At 43.7% G+C, this 20,498-nt stretch overlaps 1 protein-coding gene across 4 annotated transcripts in view; it reads right to left on the bottom strand.

Annotated features, from left to right (window-relative positions):
- Nucleotides 1-701: 701 nt before the first annotated feature.
- The window catches only part of LOC306961927 (NACHT, LRR and PYD domains-containing protein 12-like), a 32,946-nt gene continuing 13,149 nt past the window's right edge, over nt 702-20,498 (bottom strand). Inside the window, exons 4-16 of one of the 4 annotated variants that reach the window (XM_079554891.1) lie at nt 19,864-19,953; nt 18,411-18,500; nt 17,844-17,954; nt 17,681-17,766; nt 15,627-16,296; nt 12,052-13,122; nt 10,266-10,433; nt 10,021-10,197; nt 6,990-7,163; nt 5,169-5,345; nt 4,320-4,487; nt 828-1,004; nt 702-751 (exon numbers count right to left, since the gene is read on the bottom strand). In XM_079554891.1, coding sequence (XP_079411017.1) covers nt 736-751; nt 828-1,004; nt 4,320-4,487; nt 5,169-5,345; nt 6,990-7,163; nt 10,021-10,197; nt 10,266-10,433; nt 12,052-13,122; nt 15,627-16,296; nt 17,681-17,766; nt 17,844-17,954; nt 18,411-18,500; nt 19,864-19,953 — 3,175 coding nt within the window. In that variant the 3' untranslated portion in view covers nt 702-735. The remainder of the gene's footprint in view (nt 752-827; nt 1,005-4,319; nt 4,488-5,168; nt 5,346-6,989; nt 7,164-10,020; nt 10,198-10,265; nt 10,434-12,051; nt 13,123-15,626; nt 16,297-17,680; nt 17,767-17,843; nt 17,955-18,410; nt 18,501-19,863; nt 19,954-20,498) is intronic. The other 3 variants (XM_079554892.1, XM_079554893.1, XM_079554894.1) reach the window with 3 other exon arrangements.

Here is a 20,498-nt window from a genome sequence, read left to right as displayed (position 1 = left end):
ATGGTTTTACAAAAATATATATTTAACGGCAACAGCTTTTACAGTGTCACAACTTTATGATTGGTTTAGCACCACTTCTCCAGATGAGTAATGTGAACTTAAATTGTAACAGATAAAGTCCAGACAACAAAATAGAAATGAATTTTCGCATCCTCTACATTGAAATAAGGTGCTTCATTTTGTCATTATACAACAACTGTATAATGAAATGGGTCCTCTGCATTTGACCCTGATTTCCAGTGGTTCCAGTAATGCCACATCAAAGTCACATTTCGGGGATTCACGGTGCTGTCGCTTGAAAGGTGCAAACGAGACCGTGTTTTGGACTTTGACTAATGGAAATAAAAGTAAAAGAAAGATAATAAGGCCATGGTTATCTGCCTGGGATTTCCTGATCCAAACTACAAAACACAGAGAAAATCATGAAGCGAATATGTATCATTTACGCTTTGGCTCTGGTTTAACAGAACAGAGACTCTTAAAGTTCGCGCAGCAAAGAAAGAACCAGCCCCTCACAGAAACGCCACCACATCACGGGCGTAACAGGCCATTGAAATGCACAGCGTGTGCATTTAGTCAGATAAAGTCAAATGGACTGATCAGAAACTCATTCAGTTGGGCTTAAGTGCTCATATTTTTTTTTTTTTAAAGCTACGAATTAAAAGCCCTTCAAAGTAGCTGATTGTTACTATTGAGGATAAAAAAAAGGCAGCAGTGATCTTGGTCCATTGGGTTTCAGTTCTCTTCCCATCTGCAACGAGACATGTTTGAGACATTCAGAAGAGCAGGTAAAAGTCAAACAACAGGTAGTTCATCAAGACACTGACTCGAGCTTCTCCAGTTTGTACTGTGGGTGCAGCAGCAGCTCTGACAGCTTCTCCACGTCGCCGGCACTCAGTCTGTTTTCGCAAAGGTCCAGTTCTCTCAGAGGAGACGAGGGCGTGGACTCCAGAGCCGAGGCCAGGGACGAGCAGCCCTTCCCCGACACGCCACAGCCTCTGAATCTGGGGGGAAAAAAACATTTACAAAAGGTCATTTTAATTGCGAAGATTTGTTCAGAGGGGATTTTGTATCTTGTCTTTTGTATCAGGCTAGAAATTAGATATGAAAGAAAAAGGTCTTTAGAAGTTTTATTTTTTACGTAAAAAAACTGGAAATGGCATTAAAACTAAGATGTTTAAAAGGTGCACTATGCAACTTTTTCTGTGGAAAAAAAAAAGTTGATATTTGTACATATTTGACCTTGTTGTGACCCAGCGGCTGTTTGAGTGGTCAGCGCCTTAACTTTCCATCGCAGTGGTCTCCAGGACGCTCCTGGCTCAATTGTTTGGAGGGTTTTCCCAGCTGACTGGCCCTCACACCAGAAACCTTCAAAACAATTGATCCTGCCGCATTGTAGAGACCACTGCGATGGAAAGTAAAGGCGCCATGCTGACCCCCTTGTACATTCAGTGGGTAAAGGTCAAATTCCCAGAAATATCAACTTTTTTTTCGCTTCAAAAAGTTGCACAATGCAGCTTTAAGGACAAAACTAGCCAAAAATCTAACAACTGACAACTGGATGAAAAATCTATGTTTTCACCTGCCGTGTCTTGCCTTAAGATATTTTTTATATAGCTTTTAATATGTGCTCCCTCATAAAAATGTACCTGGAGTAGTTTTGCCTCATTTACACAGTTCTTGGTAACTGTACAGCATGGTCCAAGTAAAAACATAAACGTAAACATTCCTCCCCAGAGATGTGAACCTCCTGAACTCAGGCCAAAGGGCCGAGCGCTGATGTGTTATGGGGGTGTTGTATTTTGATTGTAAGGGTTTACAGTCTTTATCATGTCACACAATATTTGGATGTGTTTTTTATGTGGCAACTCTCCCACAGGCCATCGGGCGGAGTCGTTGGCGTCAAAGCCAAATCCTGGTCCGACCAATTCTGATCTCCGTTCATCCATGAATAACGCCCTATTCTCCAATGGCAGCCTCTGGTGGCTGGTTTGTGCAATGCAGCCCCCCCTTGATACACTATCTCCACACAGGTGTGCAGTAAAGGGCTGGGTCCACACACGGTTGTCTTAAGGCCTATTCATACTCCACAAGACGCAAGAACTTTGTTCTCGCACCCAGAGCTGCGAGAACAAAATGACGTCATTTTATTCTCGCAGCTCCTGTTCGGCAGGTCTTGCTGATGCATCAGCTCAGCAGAACTATTTCGGCAAGGCTGTGAGAACTCTGGTTGTGATTGGCTGGATTTTTATTGGGCGGGGTTATTTTAGCGGAAGCGGGAAGCGAGAATCCAATGTTTACGTCCTAACACCAGTGCGGATAACGGAGACAACATGGATAGTTTTGTGGCACCGCTCGCAGCAGTAAAATACTTTGTTGAAGGACAAGGACACGCACATGGCAAAAAAGTCCTGGGGAGAAACACACGGACGTTTTGGGCGAGGAAGAAGAGGAAACAGAAGAGCCTGGCGCTGCCTGCGTGAAAGAGGCGAATGATGAAGAAAAAAAAAAAGTGGTTCAGGCTTGTGGACGGAGGAATGCCAAGCTTGTACATCTTAGACCCTTTCATCAAACACCGGGAAACATCACCAACATGTTCAGTGAAGGTTCTTGGATGGACAAAACCTGTACTGAGCTACACAGACGTGAAACTATTAGATATTATAAGACTTGTTCTTCTCCTCTGCTCCGTTTCATTCATACCGTGTTGACTTGGCGGTTTTATTGTGATTGCACAACATCACTTTTGAATGAAATAAATAAAATGAAATGAAATGAAACAACATGGTTTTACCGAGTGACACGGAGGTAAGCTGCTTTTAACGTTAACCTTTTCTAACATAATAAACCAGCGTGAGATGTGGCTAAACATGAAGTCAATCTTCAAAATGTTTTCAATATCATGACTGATACATTTTATAATAGTTCGAAGTCAAATGGCTTGTTTTATTTCGGTCATTCCTTGTTTGTTTTGGCTGCGGAGAAAAGGGGCGTGGCCGTTCGGCAGCAACACATCTTGTGGAGTATGAAATGTCAGAGCCCAGACGAACTTTGTTCTCGTTCTTTTTGCCTCAAGAACAAGAACAAAGTTCTCACGTCTTGTGGAGTATGCAGAGGCCTTTAGTCGTGCATGGATATTCAAACGGAGGTGTTGACAAGTTCTGCTTTATAATAATATTTGGGGTTCATGGATTTCTTTCGTTTCCATGGAGGTGAATAAATATTGAAAACCAAACCTCCAGGAGTGGTCAGTAGCGGTACAACAGAGGTCAGCATTTACCAGCTTTGAGCTATCTGTAGAAACTTTAATACAGTGTGTCCTGGACAAATTTCGCCTTGAAACACATAAAGAAATCTTAAGGCGAGACACTGCAGGTGAATAGGGAAAAAAAATTAATGTAGAGATATCAATTTGAAACTTTTGCTGAACATTATAGATAAAAATATGAGAAGAGATTTTTTCTGTCATTTTAAAAGTAAGGCATTTTGAGCATTAAAATTGCCTATATTTTGGGCAACGAAATCAAAATAATGAATTGATCCAGATTAAATTTTATGGTTTTATTTTATTGACATATAAACTAAGATTTTTTCAGAGGAGATTTTGGATATTTTGTTTAGTTTTTCAATAAACTAATCATCAGTGAAAAATCTGTAAAAACTCAAATTTCGCCTGTTTTTTGGGTTTCAAAGCTGAATAAATCAGGCTAGGAATTAGATATTAAAAAATCCCTCTAAAAAGCGTCTCGTAGGAGGAAAAATGCCATATTTGGGTGATAGCGTCATCACGGGGACCCTTAGCAGGACACGTGGATGTAAAATCTGTCAATATTTATGAATGAATACCCGCTTGAAAGACGGCGTTTCTACGCAGCGCAGCAGCTACTTCCGGGTTGCCCCCACCTCGCAGACAAAACATCATAAAATAAACATCATGCGAGGTGAGTTTTGTCATTTTTATTCTCTGACATGAAAACTAAGATGTAAAGGGAGGAAAATAGATAAAAATCTCCACTTCGACCACTGCGTGAAAAATCAATACTTTCACCTGCCGTGTCTGGCCTTAAGTCTTGAAAGAAAGCCTTCACACAAATCACCGACTAGTTAGCAGAGTAATGAGACTCGGAAAGAGGGTGGAAGGAGCACAGAGTCAGACCACAGGCGAGCGAGAGTTTTATTGACTTACTGTTGTGTCAGTTACAGTCCAAGAGTAATTAAACATCGCAAAATCCTGGAAGAACTAAATCAAATGCAATTCTGGACAACTGCAAAATTGCACTTACTCGCTATTTTTCAGGAGACTGAGTGCCCATCCGTACCTGAGAACCTCGAGACCACAGCGCGGACTGCGGACGAACCCACTCATGAGCTCCACCCCCAGGTCTTTCATGTTCTCATTCCAGTTCAATCTCAGGTCCTTCATGAAAACGTTCAGAGACGAGGCCAACGCTGCACAGGACTTGTGTGTCAGCCCGCAGGCCTTCAATCTGCAGCAAAACACAGAAACAAGATCTGCGGCTCAAGATTTCATACAAATTTAACAAAGTCGTTTTTTATTTGTGTCTTTTTTATTTGTCCTAATTTATAATATGCCCTGATGCCAATGTGAAAAAAATGCCTTGTTTTGGGGGATTCAAAGCTCACTATATCAGGCAGGAATTAAACATTGGAAAAAGTCCTTTGAAAAAAACTTCCAAATGTTGTAAAGTTTGGAGTCTGCAGGAGCTACTAAAGTGGAGATGTTGTTGCAAGAGTGGAATGAAAAACTAAAAGTTTGTGTGTGTGCATTTGTACACGTGTGTGTATGTCGTCTTCCGCAAAGGAAAGATAGCAGAACATTATCAGGGGAATTCCGTGCGGCACATGGATTCCAAATATGCCCGTATTTGTAAATAGATTTGCTTGGGAAACTCTGTGGCATGCGGCCATGTTGGAGTGTTTTCAGATTTCAGAAGTTGACCAAGCATTACAAAATAAACATTATAAAAGGTGAGTTTGATCCATTTTTCACTATGACATCAAAACCAAATAAAACCTCAAAAATGTACCTATTAATCCATTATTTCACCTGCAGCTTCATAATGTATTAATTGTTTTATGGGAGCTCAGGTGGAATCCTTGTGTAAAAAAGAAGACAGATTCATTAGATACGTAAAAATATAACTGACTCGATGGCCTCCAGACGACAGTTTGGACTCCGCAGATATTCACAGAGAAGCTCCACTCCCGAGTCACACACTTCATTCACGCTGAAGTCCAGTTTCTTGAGATTGGACGAAGGGTTTGGGCTCAGAGCTAAGGCCAGAGATGAGCAGCTGGCCTCTGACAGGCTGCAGTTATCCAGTCTGAAATAACATGCCCATTCAGGCCAAACATAGACAGGTATAAGCGCCAAAGTGAAGAGCAGTTAGGTCCGTGCAGATCAATCCAAGTATTGATACAATTGATACCAAAAGTCAGTATCGGTACGATACTGTAGAGCTAGTATTCATCCTTTATGTTTACATATTTTACAGTTTATTTCACCAGATTTCTTTGCACTTGGTGACAGTTTTGATCAGGGGTGTAACGCTTCAGCTATCTCCCTGTAAGTGCGATACAAATAATATAATGTTTGTTTTTTATTGGGCAGTATTCAATTATAGAAATACAGTAATCAAATTGACAATCCTGTCACATGTTGGCCATGTGCTCGTTAAGGTGGTTTCACTTTTACATAGACGGAGCTAAAACCCTCAAAGCAGCGCATTTGATTTGAGGCTGGTGTTTGGGCTGTTCCTGGACAACATTTGAAGCAGATTATGACCAAGATTGGATCTTATGCATTAGTCTGCACCTCTGACAAGGCTGCACTGGATCTGTCACTCACTCAGCCTGGTCAATTGCAGGAGAAGGCATTACAAAGCCATGCACTCATGACTGCGTGTCATGGTGTTCTTGACTCCGTGTCGTGCATTATAACCGTCTAATGCACGGCTCCTCGTTGTTTAATCCTTACTCAACTTTAGCAGGACAAAAACGACTCCTTTATGCTCTCATATCATTGTGCTGAGGGTAAATGCACTGTTAGGTAATCTGCTGTTTAGTAGTCTGCTGTTTAAATGATGTTTTGGAGCTGTTTGACTGCCGTCTGTAGAGTAAACGTTTGCCTTGTTATAGGTCTGATGCTCTGGGAATAAGAGTAGTTTGTAATGCTTGTGCCGTGGGTATTTGCTGATATGTGGTTACATGCTTGTCTTTAGTATGACAAGTGGTGGTAAATGCGTTATGTAAAAAAAAAAACATCAACAGCCCCATCTCGAGTTTACATCACCAGCCGCCACTGTCCATATCGCCCAACCCTAATTGTTACACTCTTAGTTTTGGCTTATCTGACCGAGCCACAGCAGCTCTCTCAGTTATCATTGCAGCGTGTTACTCCGCCCTCTCTTCCTCTGCTCTGAGCTGATGTCTGGTGTATAGTTTGTCGTGGCCGCAGAGGGACACATAGCGTGCACTTCAGTAAACACATGGAGATAAGTATTTATATTTATCTGAGGTTCGAGAGCCGGACCACACCTCCTATACGCCTCTTGCGGCCGCCGGCCTATTTAAGCCCCCCGTCTACTAACCTCGTCCTCTCGTTCGGAGTTTCCGGCCCCACCCTCCCTCCCTTTTACTAATATTTTTTCTGCTATTCCTACAGGTACGGGACGAGAGCCCGTGAGCTTCCCTATCTGAAGCCCCAAAACGCCAACGCCAATGTTCTAAAATAAACATCTTTTCATACATCATACCTGAGGTTGTGGTTCTTGTGAGCGAAACAGATCCATGTCTTAAGATATTTCAAAGATTTTCTGTCTTATCGTTTAATGATCGAGGCCCAGTATTTCCATGGTATTGTTTGATACAAAATCCAGGTATCAAACAGCACTACTACATTATCACAGAACTACATTTAGCTTTGAGTGTGTCGAAGGGGCTTTTGAAAAGCAGAGCAGTGAACACACCTGAGATGTTCGAGCCTGAGGTGCGGCGTCTTCAGAGCGTCACAGAAATACTGCACTCCAGCGTCCGTCAGCTCGTTCTCCGTCACGTCCAGCTCCCGCAGGTGACACGGGTTCTTGGTGAGAGCGGAGGCCAGAGAGGAGCAGCTGCCCTTCCCCAGCCTGCAGTTCTCCAGCCTGCAGAGAGGGGGCAATGGTGCACAGTATTCAGGCTTTTAGCAATACGAGCGATCGCGATGTCGTCACATCCGTTGGCCGTGGTAGGCATTTTACATTTTCATATTTGATAAACATTTTATTAAAATCCTATAATCAGCGAAAACAATGTCCATAAACAGGGCATTACTTCTCTTGCGCTGTAACAGATCTATCATTTTATAAAACCGAGATAGAGGCCTGTATGCATCAGCTGCCTACCAAACATCCGGCGAAAATTGCGGAAGTAAACAATAACAGCGATCGCTCGTATACTTCCACACTTCAAGTTACTCTCAGGGGTGCCCAAACTTTTTGTCTCCGAGGGCCAAAATGAAAAAGTGCCTGTGGCTCGCGGGCCAAACACGGCGATGTGAAAGCGTGAAGCACATATAACTGCAAATAATAATAGTTACTGCCTGGTCTGAACTGCCATTCAGACCAGGCAGTTGAATGGTTCAAAAATTACCTGTCCAATAGAACCCAGAGTGTACAATTGGAGGGTTCTGCTTCTGGCATTCTGCAGATCCAAAATGGAGTGCCTCAAGGGTCCATACTTGGGCCCTTGCTTTTTACACTGTATATTAATGGCATTGGAAGAAACATCCCAAATGCTAAATTTCACTTTTACGCAGATGATACAGTGATCTATTGTTCAGCTCCCAGTCCTGCAAAGGCCTTTGAGTATCTTCAATCAGCTTTTAATCAAGTGCAGGATCAGTTGTGCCATCTCAGACTTGTTCTGAATGCAGAAAAAACAAAACTGATGTTTTTCTCCTTGCTAAAAAAGCAAATTAGTTCGTCTGAATCAATCTGCACTAAATCTGGACAGAAAATTGAATTGGTATCGAGTTTTAAGTATTTGGGTTTTATAATTGATGATAAATTGTCTTTTAAATTGCATATTCGAAATGTAACCAAAAAGTTGAGAGTGTTACTGGGGTTTTACTATAGAAATAAGTCTTGCTTTTCTTTTACTGTGAAGAAGAGGTTGGTGGAAGCCACATTTCTGCCTGTTCTTGACTATGGCGATGTGTTGTATATGAATGCTCCTGTACAGTGTCTTGGGTTGTTGGACAGTGTGTATCATGGGGCTCTGCGATTCATCACCAACTGTCGACCTCTTACTCACCACTGTTTGTTATACTCTAAAGTGAATTGGGTTGGACTTCAGGCTCGTCGACTTTCTCATTGGTATGTTTTTATTTATAAGGCGCTTCTTGGAAGGCTGCCTTCTTATTTATCTTGTCTTTTAAAAGTGAAGCAGAGTCAGCGTAGTCTTCGTTCTAATGACACCTTGCACTATGTTGTGCCTGTTGTGCGGACTGAACTGGGAAAGACTGCCTTCAGTTATTCGGCTCCATTTACATGGAACCTCCTGCAGAAGGACTTCAAAATCACGGACCTTATTTCTTTGAATAGTTTCAAGTCTCTTGTGATGTCAGTCCAGTCCAGATCATCGGTGTGTGAATGTTTTTAACTAATGTTGTGTATGTTTTTAAATGTATGGAAACCAAGTGTTGCTGCCCATCTTGGCCAGGTCTCTCTTGTAAAAGAGATCTAAGATCTCAATGGGACTAACCTGGTTAAATAAAGGCTAAATAAAAAAATAAAAAAATAAAAAAAATATTTTTTGGTAGCCTATACATTTGCATTTGATCTATGCAAATAACACACAACATTAAAACAAATGTTAACTATGACAAATACCTAGTTTTAGTAGAACAAAACAATTGTAGCAGTAAAGTGCAAAATGTAAACAACAACACCACCTGCATCTGCAGCACCTACAGTGGCTTTACCACATTCATTTAACTCAAATAAAATGCCACATTAGATCATTTTGAAAGTGTCAGTTCGGCATAAATTCTTTTATAAGTCAATTTTTAACATGTGCCTTTGTTAATGTCAACGATCTTTGCAATAAAAGTTGGAAAACTGTGAAAGTTGATGCTACAACGCTCTGTGATTGATAATACCAAGACACCACAACAGTGTTTCCTTAACTTTGCGAAAGGAGTGAAACAGCGCCCCCAATTTGACGCTGGTGGCCAAAAAGTGTACTGCATCCATATTTACCATTGAGAAAGAATAGAAGAGAGTTGTATTTAACCACACGCAGCGCAAAAGTAGGTCACTCTCTGGCGGGCCAACAGAATTGTTTCAGCGGGCCAAATTTGTGCATGACACATGTGATATAGAAATGCCATCAATAAATTGTCGCAAATAATAATTTCTAAAAACACTATTTTATCCGGCAGTGTGCACACGTGTGGCCACCCCTCCCTGCCAAACCAGTAAACCAAGGGAAACACTGGATGTTACAATTTAGATGCAGCTTAATGTAATGAGACGTACGTACGACGATGAGCTGAGGCCATCGGCTCTTTTTGACGTTTGTTGCTTGCGGTGAAAATAATTTGCAGTTTACAACTTTGCAGAGTGCGAGACACACATAGAATTTGTTTTCAGCTACTGATTCTTGATTCTTCTGCAGTGAATTCTTATTGGCCAACATCCAAAGGAAGTGAGGCTCGATGATTCTGATTGGTGAACATATCTTTCCCTGAAAAGAGGAGGGGCAAGGCAGAAAACAAAATAGGCCCCTTAAGGTTAGGTTATTGCAGTAGCTAAAACCTAAATTTTGATTCTGTAAAGGTTTATCGTGCAGTCCTAGTGTGTGGGACAGTGATGTCAGCAGAGGCTCCTCCGTCTTTGCACAATATCGACAACTGATGAAACATTTGGCCGTGTTTAACCTTTTATCATACCCTTTCGTTGCACACAGTGTTGATTTTGGAGTGAATGTTTTTGATTGTCCTGTTAAAACCTCTCTGACCTGAGAATGTCCAGCAGACAGTCAGGGCTCTGCAGAAACACACACAGCTGCGCCACCCCTGGGTCCTGCAGCTCCTCGTTCCAGCTCACGTCCAGCTTCCTCAAGTGGGACGGGTTGGACTTCAGAGCCGAGGCCAGAAAACGACAGCTGGACTCCGACAAGCGGCTGTGGTGGAGACTGGAAGAAGTACAAATACTGTAAGTCCACCTACTGTAAAAACACCCTGGTAGTGAAGCGACCCTGACCTGAGCGTGTCCAGCCGGCAGTGTGGGTCTCTCAGTCCGTCACAGAAAGCCTCCACTGCGTCTCCGTCTCGCAGCCACAGGTCGAGGCGCCGCAGCTGAGACGAACTGGACTTCAGGGCGGAGGCCACCACTTCTGCATGCTCCTTCGAGAGTCCATTCCACAAAATTCTTCAAAGAGACAATCATTTTATAAATGCAGGAAATTCTCTCTTCTGTTTGTAATCACTGTTTCTTGTTATTGTAATATTATGCAGGAGAAAACAGTTTAGCATAGAAGACGATGAAGGGTGATGGTGAGTCGGAATTCAAACTCAGTGATCTTGTGTTTCTAAATGCATTCTAAACTATAACGTCACTTTTTGCCCTTAGTGGGAACGCCCTGTGTTATCTCGCAGACCCCCATCTGCCATCTTAGGGTTATTTTCTCCAATTCTGCATATCCAAATCCCAAAGCATTGACAGGAGAGACTAAAGCTTATATGCCCGTGTGATACACTAAAGGCCAAGACCCTCTAAAACACTCTTGTGTTTCTAAACGCAGTACTGGGAACGCCCTGTGTTATCTCGCAGATCCCCTATCTTGTGCATCTGAAGTTGAGATACACCCAATGGCAATGTTATGTAGAACAGCCTTTTTCCTCCAACCAGACTCCACGGCAAGCTTAAGGAAGAACACTGCATGAAACAAGGAAATGGATGTTAGGCTGCTTGTAATAAACCACACCTCAGTCACCCTCTGCTCTTTTTAAAAACGACGGCCTCTCGCCAGTGGCACAGGCAGTTATTTTAACTGAATTAAAATAACATGGGTATAAAAAAGCATTGTTCAGGGCATCTTAAAACAGCTAGCACAACAGAATGCAACTATAAAGTATTTTTGTCCACACTGTACTGTGCTCTTATCTTTGCTCAATTCAGCCCTGATTTAGTCTTGATTTATAACCGGTTAGACCTAGAAAAGTGAATGGTTCTCTTTTCTCCATTGTAAGATCAATAAAGTATTTTCTTGCAAATGACAATTATCAATTATATCTATTAATAAAGATCAGCATTTCATAAACTAAAATAGCCTACAAACACTTGGACAATTTTATTTTATTACTTTAGATCAGTGGTTGGGACACCTGTGGGGGTCGCCAGATCATGTAGAGAAAAAGTTATTTTTTCCTATTTCTTTGCTGAATGTGGGTGCTATTTTACCAGTGTGTCATTATTTGTTCTATATTTGATTTAACCATTTGTTTTTTTTCCTTATATTTTAAAGATTTATACAGGCTAATGTCCCCGTTTCGCCTGATGTGACCCAACAATAGATAAGAGGGCTCCCAAATCCCATTAATTGTTAAAATGGGGGTGGCGGCTCTAGAAGAAGAAGCTGAGAACCACTGCCCAGTCAGGGTTTCTGTACTAGCCTTGTTTTATTTTGCTTCGACATTTTGCGCAGCAATTTAAAGTAGTTTTACAGAGGTTGAAACAAACTCAGTGGTTGAATTTCTCAGGTTCTCCATGTCCTTGTTGACTTAGATTTGGTGAAAGTTGTATTTTAAATAGTGACAGTCAAAGCAGGTATTGGCTCAGTATCAGATATTTGGAATTGATCATCGATACCGTATTTTTTCCAGTATCGGCTCCGATATCAGTATCGTATTGGTACATCCCAACATCAAACTAATGTTGGCCAAGCAAACTTGCTACAATCTGACGTGGCGTATTTACATGTACAAGTCCCATGTGTGTGAGGAAAAAGAGTAAAAATGGTTCAGTAGTTGTTTTATCCACAACTTACGTGGCCTCTCGGCAGGTATTGGGCGGCACCAGTTTCAGCTTCCCATCCCCATTCCTCCTGAACCTCTTGATGTCCAGCTCCTCCAGCACTTCCTTTGGCATCTGCAGCTTCTGGGCCAAGCTCCCGCAGCGGAAGTCCGCAAGCTTCTCCGCCTCAGACCCGAACTCCGCCTTCAGGACGTCCAGGATCTGCCCGTGCACCGAGCGGTCGTTCATCTCCATCAGGCAGCAGAACACCGTGATGCTGCCGTTGGCCGAGATCCGCCCCGTGTTCCGCTCCTTCAGGTTACAGACGATCTTCTTAGTCGTCTCCGCGTCCGTGCGCAGCGGCCCCAGCAGGGACCTCAGCAGCGTCTGGTTGGACACCTGCGAGAGGCCGTGGAGAAACCGCACGAACAGGTCCAGGCGGCCGTTCTGGTTTTCAAAAGACTTCTCCAGGGACATCTTGAGGAAGACGTCGAGAGGTAAAGTCTCATCCCAGTCACTGAGAAACTCCTTTACCTGCTCCGTCTCGTTGTGGTTGAAACAGCGGAGCATGTAAACTGCGGCCAGAAACTCCTGCACGCTCAGATGGACGAAGCAGTACACGGATCGGTGGAAGATGATGCTTTCTTCTTTGAGGATCTTGGTGCAGAGTCCAGAGTACATCGCCGCCTCGTTCAGGTCCAGACCCACCTGCTGCAGATCCTCTTGGTAGAACATGATGTTTCCGCTCTGCAGATGCTCGAAGGCCAGCCTGCCCAGCTTCAGCAGCAGCTCGCAGTCGCGCTGAGTGACCTCCATGGCTCCACCCTCCGGCCTGTACTTCCTCTTCCTGTAGGTCTGCACCAGCAGGAAGTGTGCGTACATGTCGGTGAGAGTCTGCGGCAGTGGGCCGCTCTCATCGCTCCCCAACATGTGGTCCAGGACGGTGGACGTGATCCAGCAGAAAACTGGGATCTGGCACATGGTGTAGAGACTCTGTGATGCCCTCAAGTGGCCCAGGACGCGACTGCACCGCTGTGGGTCTGTGAACTTCTTGGTGAAAAAATCCTCCTTCTGTTTATCAGTGAAGCCGCGCACCTCCGTCAACCTGAAACGAAAAATGACTGTTTATACAATATGGGAGCACAAATGTCTTAATACGAGGATTTACATGAACTCAGAATTATCTGTCATTTGAGGAATATTCTTAGCTTTGACTGAAATTTTGAAGGCCGTCAATAAATGAAACTATGAGCTCTGTCCTAAATATATGAAAGTGTAAAGCAGGTCGTACAGCGTTAGAGCCACAGCAGCATCTGAAAGTTTTATTATAGGAAATCTATGAACTTATGGCAACATTATGGCCACATGGCTCATTTCCAGCCCCCACAAATGCACACTGCCGTTGTGTGCTTGGGCAAGACACTTCACCCTTCTTGCCTCCAGTGTCTGCATTCATTGGTGTATGAATGAGAGAGTGAATGCGTGACTGGTTCCTCACTGTAAAGCGCTTTGGGCCTGATAAAGGTAGAAAAGTGCTTTATAACTTGAGCCCATTTACCATTTGAATAAGATCCGCTGTGAAAGAGCAGACGCTAAAGCGGCCTGTGGTGAACTAAAGCAGAGGTTCCCAAGCTTTTATGTCATGGACCTTCTTAAAGCGCTATTGAAGCACTATGAAAATAAACCTAGAATTCTCTGAAAGCTACACATCTTACTGCAAAATATAGCTTTTCCTATCAAAATAATTTTCAGTTTCCCCTTTTTTTTCTTCAATCTGAAATACTCCCAAGTACCCCCTGCTAGGTCCCCTTACCCCTGGTTGGGAAACACTGAACTAAAGGGCAGGATTTGGTGGATTGTAGTGATAATTGTGTTTATAATGAGTTGTATATTTAACACTTCATTTGACATTTGTGCAGCTGTTCGGATTATAGTGGTAATAACTCATAAATACATTTGTTTCAGTGCAGAAATATGTGGAGCATATGTTGTATGATGCAACGTCCTGGTTGCTCCCTCTGCTGGGTTAGGAAAGTGCAGATTGTCCTGACACAGAAGGAGCAGCTGAAGCTTGTGTTCCTAAAAGGTAAGGTTCCTCAAAGTCGACCTCATGATGTCGGCCTCAAAGGTTGACGTTGCTACACCACTGCAGCATGCGCTCTTATTTTTGGTTACTTATTTTCATTCCATCACAGCCAGCAATCAAACAGCCCTTTGCTGCTGTAATGATTCCTCCACGACACATGCACCAGGGACAGAGGGAGCATGGATCTGGATCATCAGGAAGGATTGTGAATGTAAAAGAGCACGGACAGTGCCAGTGTTATAGCCCAGACGGAAACCCCTTAAAGTGCAACTCAACGGGCGTGGCAGAGCCTTTCCTCACCCACAAACACAAGTCAAAAAGTGCTGAGAAAGGGGTGGTCTCGGAGGCTTTGGGGGAGACGAGGGGGGTGAGTGTGTGGGCGGGGTCTGCTCTGTTGACAGTCTCAGACCAAGCCCCTAGATCTGACAGGACTGACAGACTGCTGTTACCGCTGTCACCACTGTGCGCAAGGTTTATTTTTTCGTAGGAGAGTTGGTACAGTCTCATGACTTGTGATTGCTTGATGTAGCAACTAGTGATGCGGGTCAGGGTTTTTTCAACCCGCGGGTCCCGCATTTGGAGCAGGTTCTAACCCGACACAGCCCGCCCCGCAACGTTGTTCTATTTTTACAACCCGCCCCGCAACCATTAAATATTACGCGTCACAAATATGATCCGTATGAACAGCACCGGCGTGTCATCACGCGCGCTCTCGCTTTCTCTCCCTCCGAAGAGCGCTGGGCAAGAGGGAGAGAGGAAGAGGTGGCCTAACCGAAGTCACACACAGTCGCACATACGGTGGAAAATAGGAGACATGAGCTGCACAAAAGCGTTCTCTGGATCACAAGCTGCAAAACGCTGCTTGTTTTATGAAAATCCGACGTATATTTACGCCAAAAACCTGCTGTAAAGACGACGGTGGAACCGCAACCCGCGCATCACTAGTAGCAACTATCTTACTAAAAAAAAAAAAAGAAAAAAAGATCTACTCGCTAGCTGTCAGTGACTGCGAACAGAGACAGCATCGCACTGTAGCTTTTCTAAGGGATTTATTCCTCTACACCACCTCAGCCGAAGTGTGAGCATCGCAGGGGCGCCATCTACTGGTTTGACTGCGCGATGCGTGTCCTGGTTGCTACGTGACGGAGGCGGACGCATGTGTGGGCGGGGCCACAGAGGCACAGAGGCAGAACCAGGGCAGAACTGATGACGTTTTGTGGACGCCGTGGACACACTCTCCTCCAACCACAAAATATCAAATGTAGTTGCTGCGTGAAACCAGTAGGGGGCGCGAACCATGCGGTTTTAGACACAAAAGTGAGATTTTGAACAAGTTTGCACCAAATGTCAACATATTGACTGGGACATGTAGCTAACTCTATTCAACAACCATTTAGACCGTTTATCAGCAAAAAAAAGTGGATTTGGTGTTTAGTTACTCTTTAAGGACTCTGCACAGTGCCTGTGCTCCTGTCCTGTCTGAACATAAAGTAAACTATTTTAGTACTTCTTCCGCCACTCACCTGTGCACGCAGGATGCATCGACCTGATTGGCTGCTGCCGGTCTGGTTGTGATCCATATAAGGGCGTCAGGAAGCAGCTTTCCTTTGATGAGGTTGACCAGTAGTGCACTGACCTCTGACCTCTGTGTGACCTCGTGAATGAACTTACAGCTGAAGTCCAGAGGCAGGCGGCCTTCGTCGAGGCCGTCGAAGATGAACAGCAGTTTCCTGTGAGTCAGACTCTGAGCCGTGAGCGACTGCAGCGTTGGATGGAACACGTGCATGAGCTCCAGCAGACTGTACGTCCCACTGGCCAGGTTCAGCTCTCGAAAGGACAGCGGCACCACCAGCTCCAGATCCTGGTTCTCCAAGTCCTTGGCCCAGTCCAGACAGAACTTCAGAACCGAGAAGGTCTTTCCCACTCCCGCCACGCCGCTCGTCAGCACCGTGTGGACGGCCCTCTGATCGGAGGGTAAAGATTTGAAGATGTCGTGGCACCGTATGGGCGTCTCCTGCACCACATTCTTAAACCCCGCCTGCAGTCGCTGCACCTCGTGTTGGCCCTCCTCTTTCTGTTTCTCTGTGATGTACAGCTCAGTGTAGATTCTGTTCAGAGACGCCTTTTCTCCAACACCTTCAATTCCTTCAGTCACGGTGTCACACCTGCTCCTCAGACAGTCTTTGTACTTCCCTGAAACAGAAAGAAAAGAAACAATCCTCTACTTACTTCCTCTAAAAGGGAGGATAAATACTGATTGATACAGTATTAGCCACAATGCAGTACAGGAGCTTGTACAGCGCTACAGAAAGAATCTGCAAGGAGTCATTTACCGGACGCCAGAGCAGTCGCTAAATCAAGCTGAGGAAATGAGACGTGCCAAATGGGAAGTCAGGCACCTGAGAGAATCTACACTGTAATAAGTGTTTCCTTGAATAAAATTGAGTTAAGTGGTTGCATTTGCCTTTTTGCTTTCACACAACTTATTTTTCAACCTCTTCAGGGTGCAAGTTTTGGTCCGGGCATTTGAACGCAATTGGACACAAGGGGGCGCCCTTCCAACCTTCTCAGTGTAAATGTGAATTTACTTTTGTCAGAGTTAGACTTTAGGTCAGACACCATGAGTGACAGTAACATGGCACTTAATACAGTGAGCTCTTTGTTTCCAGTAAAAAGTCTGAGGCCTCATTGCTCTTCAGTCACAGACTGAGAGGTGAAGAAGGAAGTCATGGAGCTTCTGCTTTAGACAGAACTGCAGACTTCTGCTGGATATAAGAGTCATATCATATGCTGAAACTCAAATATGTAGTAACATAAAATATACGGAGAGGAGGAGAGGCTAAATGCTAACGCCGTCTGTGCAGCGTTTACATGACTGAGGGCACGCGTGATGACCAGACAGGTACGCATCAACTTGTCTAAGCTCAGGTAAGAATATATCTCAGTATGTAAAACAGTGGCCTATTCCTTTAAAATAGAAGGTGCAGTTACACGTATGACCTGAGGTGGCAGTAGTGAGTTTAAAATGACCAACTTGCATCTAGCCCCCTTAAAGGGCAACAAATGGAAAATAACTCGTGGTTACCATCACATGAATCCTTTTTCCACTCGTGTTTGTAGGTCCGTAGCAGCAGCATAACTCATGTTTTGCCGCAGTTGCCGTGGTGTAATAATTCAGTTCTAGAACTGAATAAGCACAGAAAGAAATGTGCTCAATTTCAACCAAAACTGCAACTGAACATGTTTTTGCCCATGAACATTTTTGCAGTAAAAATTATTATGCAATGTCATCATTTTCCAAGGAATTTAGATTTAGTGCCAGTTTCAGTTCAATATCATTCTTTTTAATGACATTTAATGCCTTGATGTCAACGCAATTAATGACTTTTTAATGCTTTTAACCTCTTACCCTCACATTAACCGCGCACATTTTCTCCAGTTCAGCTTTACCCAAATCTAAAAAAAGAAGCTTTTAGATTTGGGTAAAGCCCGGTCGAGGTGGGGGTTAAGATATTAATGCTCTGCGGGGACCCAGCTATAAGTAGTACCAGTATGAGGTAGTATGAGTAAGTCTTACTCTGTGCAGCGGTGAATGTGTCCAGATCCACACCATCAGCCTGGTCCAATAGAGAGAAGTCTTCATAGTCAGAACTTCTGCTCCTTCTGAGGGACAATAACATACAATATATACTACACATGCATATACTTATACTACCATATTAATAGAAATGATGTCGTACTTTACAGGTGCAGGGTCAGGATCAATAGAAAACTCTGGAGGGAGATTCTTAGACCCGAGAGAAACACAATCAAGAGCCGGTGGAGTCTCCCGGAGAGAGAACAAGAGGGAGCTGGAGGAAGAGAAGTTTACTGAGGGCACTTGCAAACATATAATGCATGTGAGGGAATGTGCTACTCATTTGTTTTACCTTGTGTTTGTAGATCTTGGTTTTTCAGAAAACTCTGGAGGGAGATTCCTAGAGTCGAGAGAAACACAATCAAGAGCCGGTGGAGTCTCCCGGAGAGAGAACAAGAGGGAGCTGGAGGAAGAGAAGTTTACTGAGGGCACTTGCAAACATATAATGCATGTGAGGGAATGTGCTACTCATTTGTTTTACCTTGTGTTTGTAGATCTTGGTTTTTCAGAAAACTCTGGAGGGAGATTCCTAGAGTCGAGAGAAACACAATCAAGAGCCGGTGGAGTCTCCCGGAGAGAGAACAAGAGGGAGCTGGAGGAGGAGAAGTTTACTGAGGGCACTTGTAAACATACAATGCATGTGAGGGAATGTGCTACTCATTTGTTTTACCTTGTGTTTGTAGATCTTGGTTCTTCAGAAAACTCTGGCGGTGGAGTCTTGGACCTCACGGACTCCGAGCTGGGAAGCACTGCGCTCTGTCTAAAGAGAAAAGACCATGCTTAGGCTGATTTAGGGTGTTTTCACACAGGCTGTAGTTAGGTCGACTTTAAGGGACTTTCAGGCCGACAGCGGCGCTTTCAGGTCAGTGTGAATCTGAGCGCAGCACTTTAAGACGGCTTAAACAGCCGCTCCGACTGTGGCTGAAACAGGTGGTCTCCGAGCGGCCTGAAGCCGCCTTCTGCATCGGGCGGGTGTGGTGTGAATGTGGCCGACGTCTGGTGAACTTTTCTCTTTTTTGAGAATGACTATGCGCTGCCTGAGGACGTTTGGATTACTGCTCTGAGATGCAAAATGGATCAACTTTAAAGGGGCTAGATGCAAGTTTGCTATGTTATACTCACTACTGCCACCTCAGGTCATACGTGTAACTGCAGCTTCTATATTAAGCTCGTGCATGACGGCAATTCGGACCCGAATTAACACCTTTTTGAGTGACAGTGAAGGATTTTAGAGGCAGTTGTGGTGAACAGGTCTGGGCTCATTCTACACCATAGGACATTGTTGAAACATGTAGGGGGAAAATACTTAATTTTAACATTTTTAAACTCCGTGTAGTCCCTTTAATGACTTCCCCCGCTCACTTCCGTCAATAACCTTTAGGAGTTACTGCGCGGACGTTTTACTCCTCGTATCATTACGCCTCACAATATAGTCCCCCTTTTTATTTGCTTATAAAATCGACATGCTACATTTCTGTGTAAATATACTTCGCATGAAAACACTTCACGTAACTTTATTTAAATAGGGAACACGTGGAAGAGCTTGGTAGCTTCTATCATGAGCTTTTTTGGAGCTATGTGACATGTGGGAGAGGCTGCGTATGTGCTCCGTTTGCCTGGCAGAGCGCACGGACAAAGACCAGACGGGGATATATTAACCCGGCTAAAGTGAGGTAAGAGCATATCTCAGTATGTAAAAACGGTGGCCTATTCCTTTAATGGTAAGCCCTTTTTGTCCTGGCTGTGCATTAATTATAATTTTGCTTCTTAAATATGTGCGAATTTGACATTTTTTAAGCATAAAATGCCTTCATACCAAATTAAACTATGAACTGAAAGAAAACTTGCAATATTCATTTCTGATATTTTCAGATTTCGAGTTTAACATCACAAATTCGAATCCCCATCTGCAACGCCAATCAGTGCAACAAATATGTTCAACACACAGGCTACTTTCAATATGTAACCCCCAAACCACCTCATAGGGACCACCAAACCAGTTATAACTGTTCAGTAATCATTTCGAGCAGAGAGCAAACAGGACATATTGAGAGGATGTTTATAAGGATTTAGCTCAATTCAACAGCGGCATTAAACATATTATGTCTTAGCTAAAGTAATACCTTGTGGTTGTAGATCTTGGTTCTTGAGAAAACTCTGGCGGGGGAGTCTTGGACCTCAGGGACTCTGAGCTGAGAGGCACTGCGCTCTGTCTAAAGAGAGGAGACCAGACAAGAGCATGTTATGGCCACAGCAACGATATTGCAGCATTAGGAATGTCTTTTTACCACAGCACAGTAACTTGATGAGAATGCCTAATGATCCATGTGCCTGACATAAGAGGAAATGTCGAGGCGGAACCCCTTTTCCGTGTTTTCAATGGGATAATAACATGTGTAACTCCGGTCCAGCGTTGGATAAAACAACAAACCCAAAGTGCTCCTGGGTAAAGTTTTGCCCCTGTCTCTTTTGGACATAATGGCCCTCATTTGTCAATCGAAATTAAGGTGTAGGTGAGGTGTTCAAAAACTCACAGCTTGTTTTGGCATTTACCAATTTACCACCTGAATAGTGTTTGTTGTAACATTTTTTTCTTAAATTTAGATTTAGTGTTTTTTTAACAAACAACAAAAAATGTAAACAATAAACTTTGCTTCATTAACAATAGGTTGCTATCACTTGACATCACAACTTGGAAAGAGCCTATGGAGCACTGGCGGATCAGGGTCCAGATCAGGACCTCAGGAGGCTGTAGTCC

The sequence above is a fragment of the Gobius niger genome (genome assembly GCF_951799975.1).
Source record: "Gobius niger genome assembly, chromosome: 4".
Classification (NCBI taxonomy): Eukaryota; Metazoa; Chordata; class Actinopteri; order Gobiiformes; family Gobiidae; genus Gobius; species Gobius niger.
Note: the sequence above shows the minus strand (reverse complement) of the source record. Positions and strands in the feature narration are given on the sequence as shown.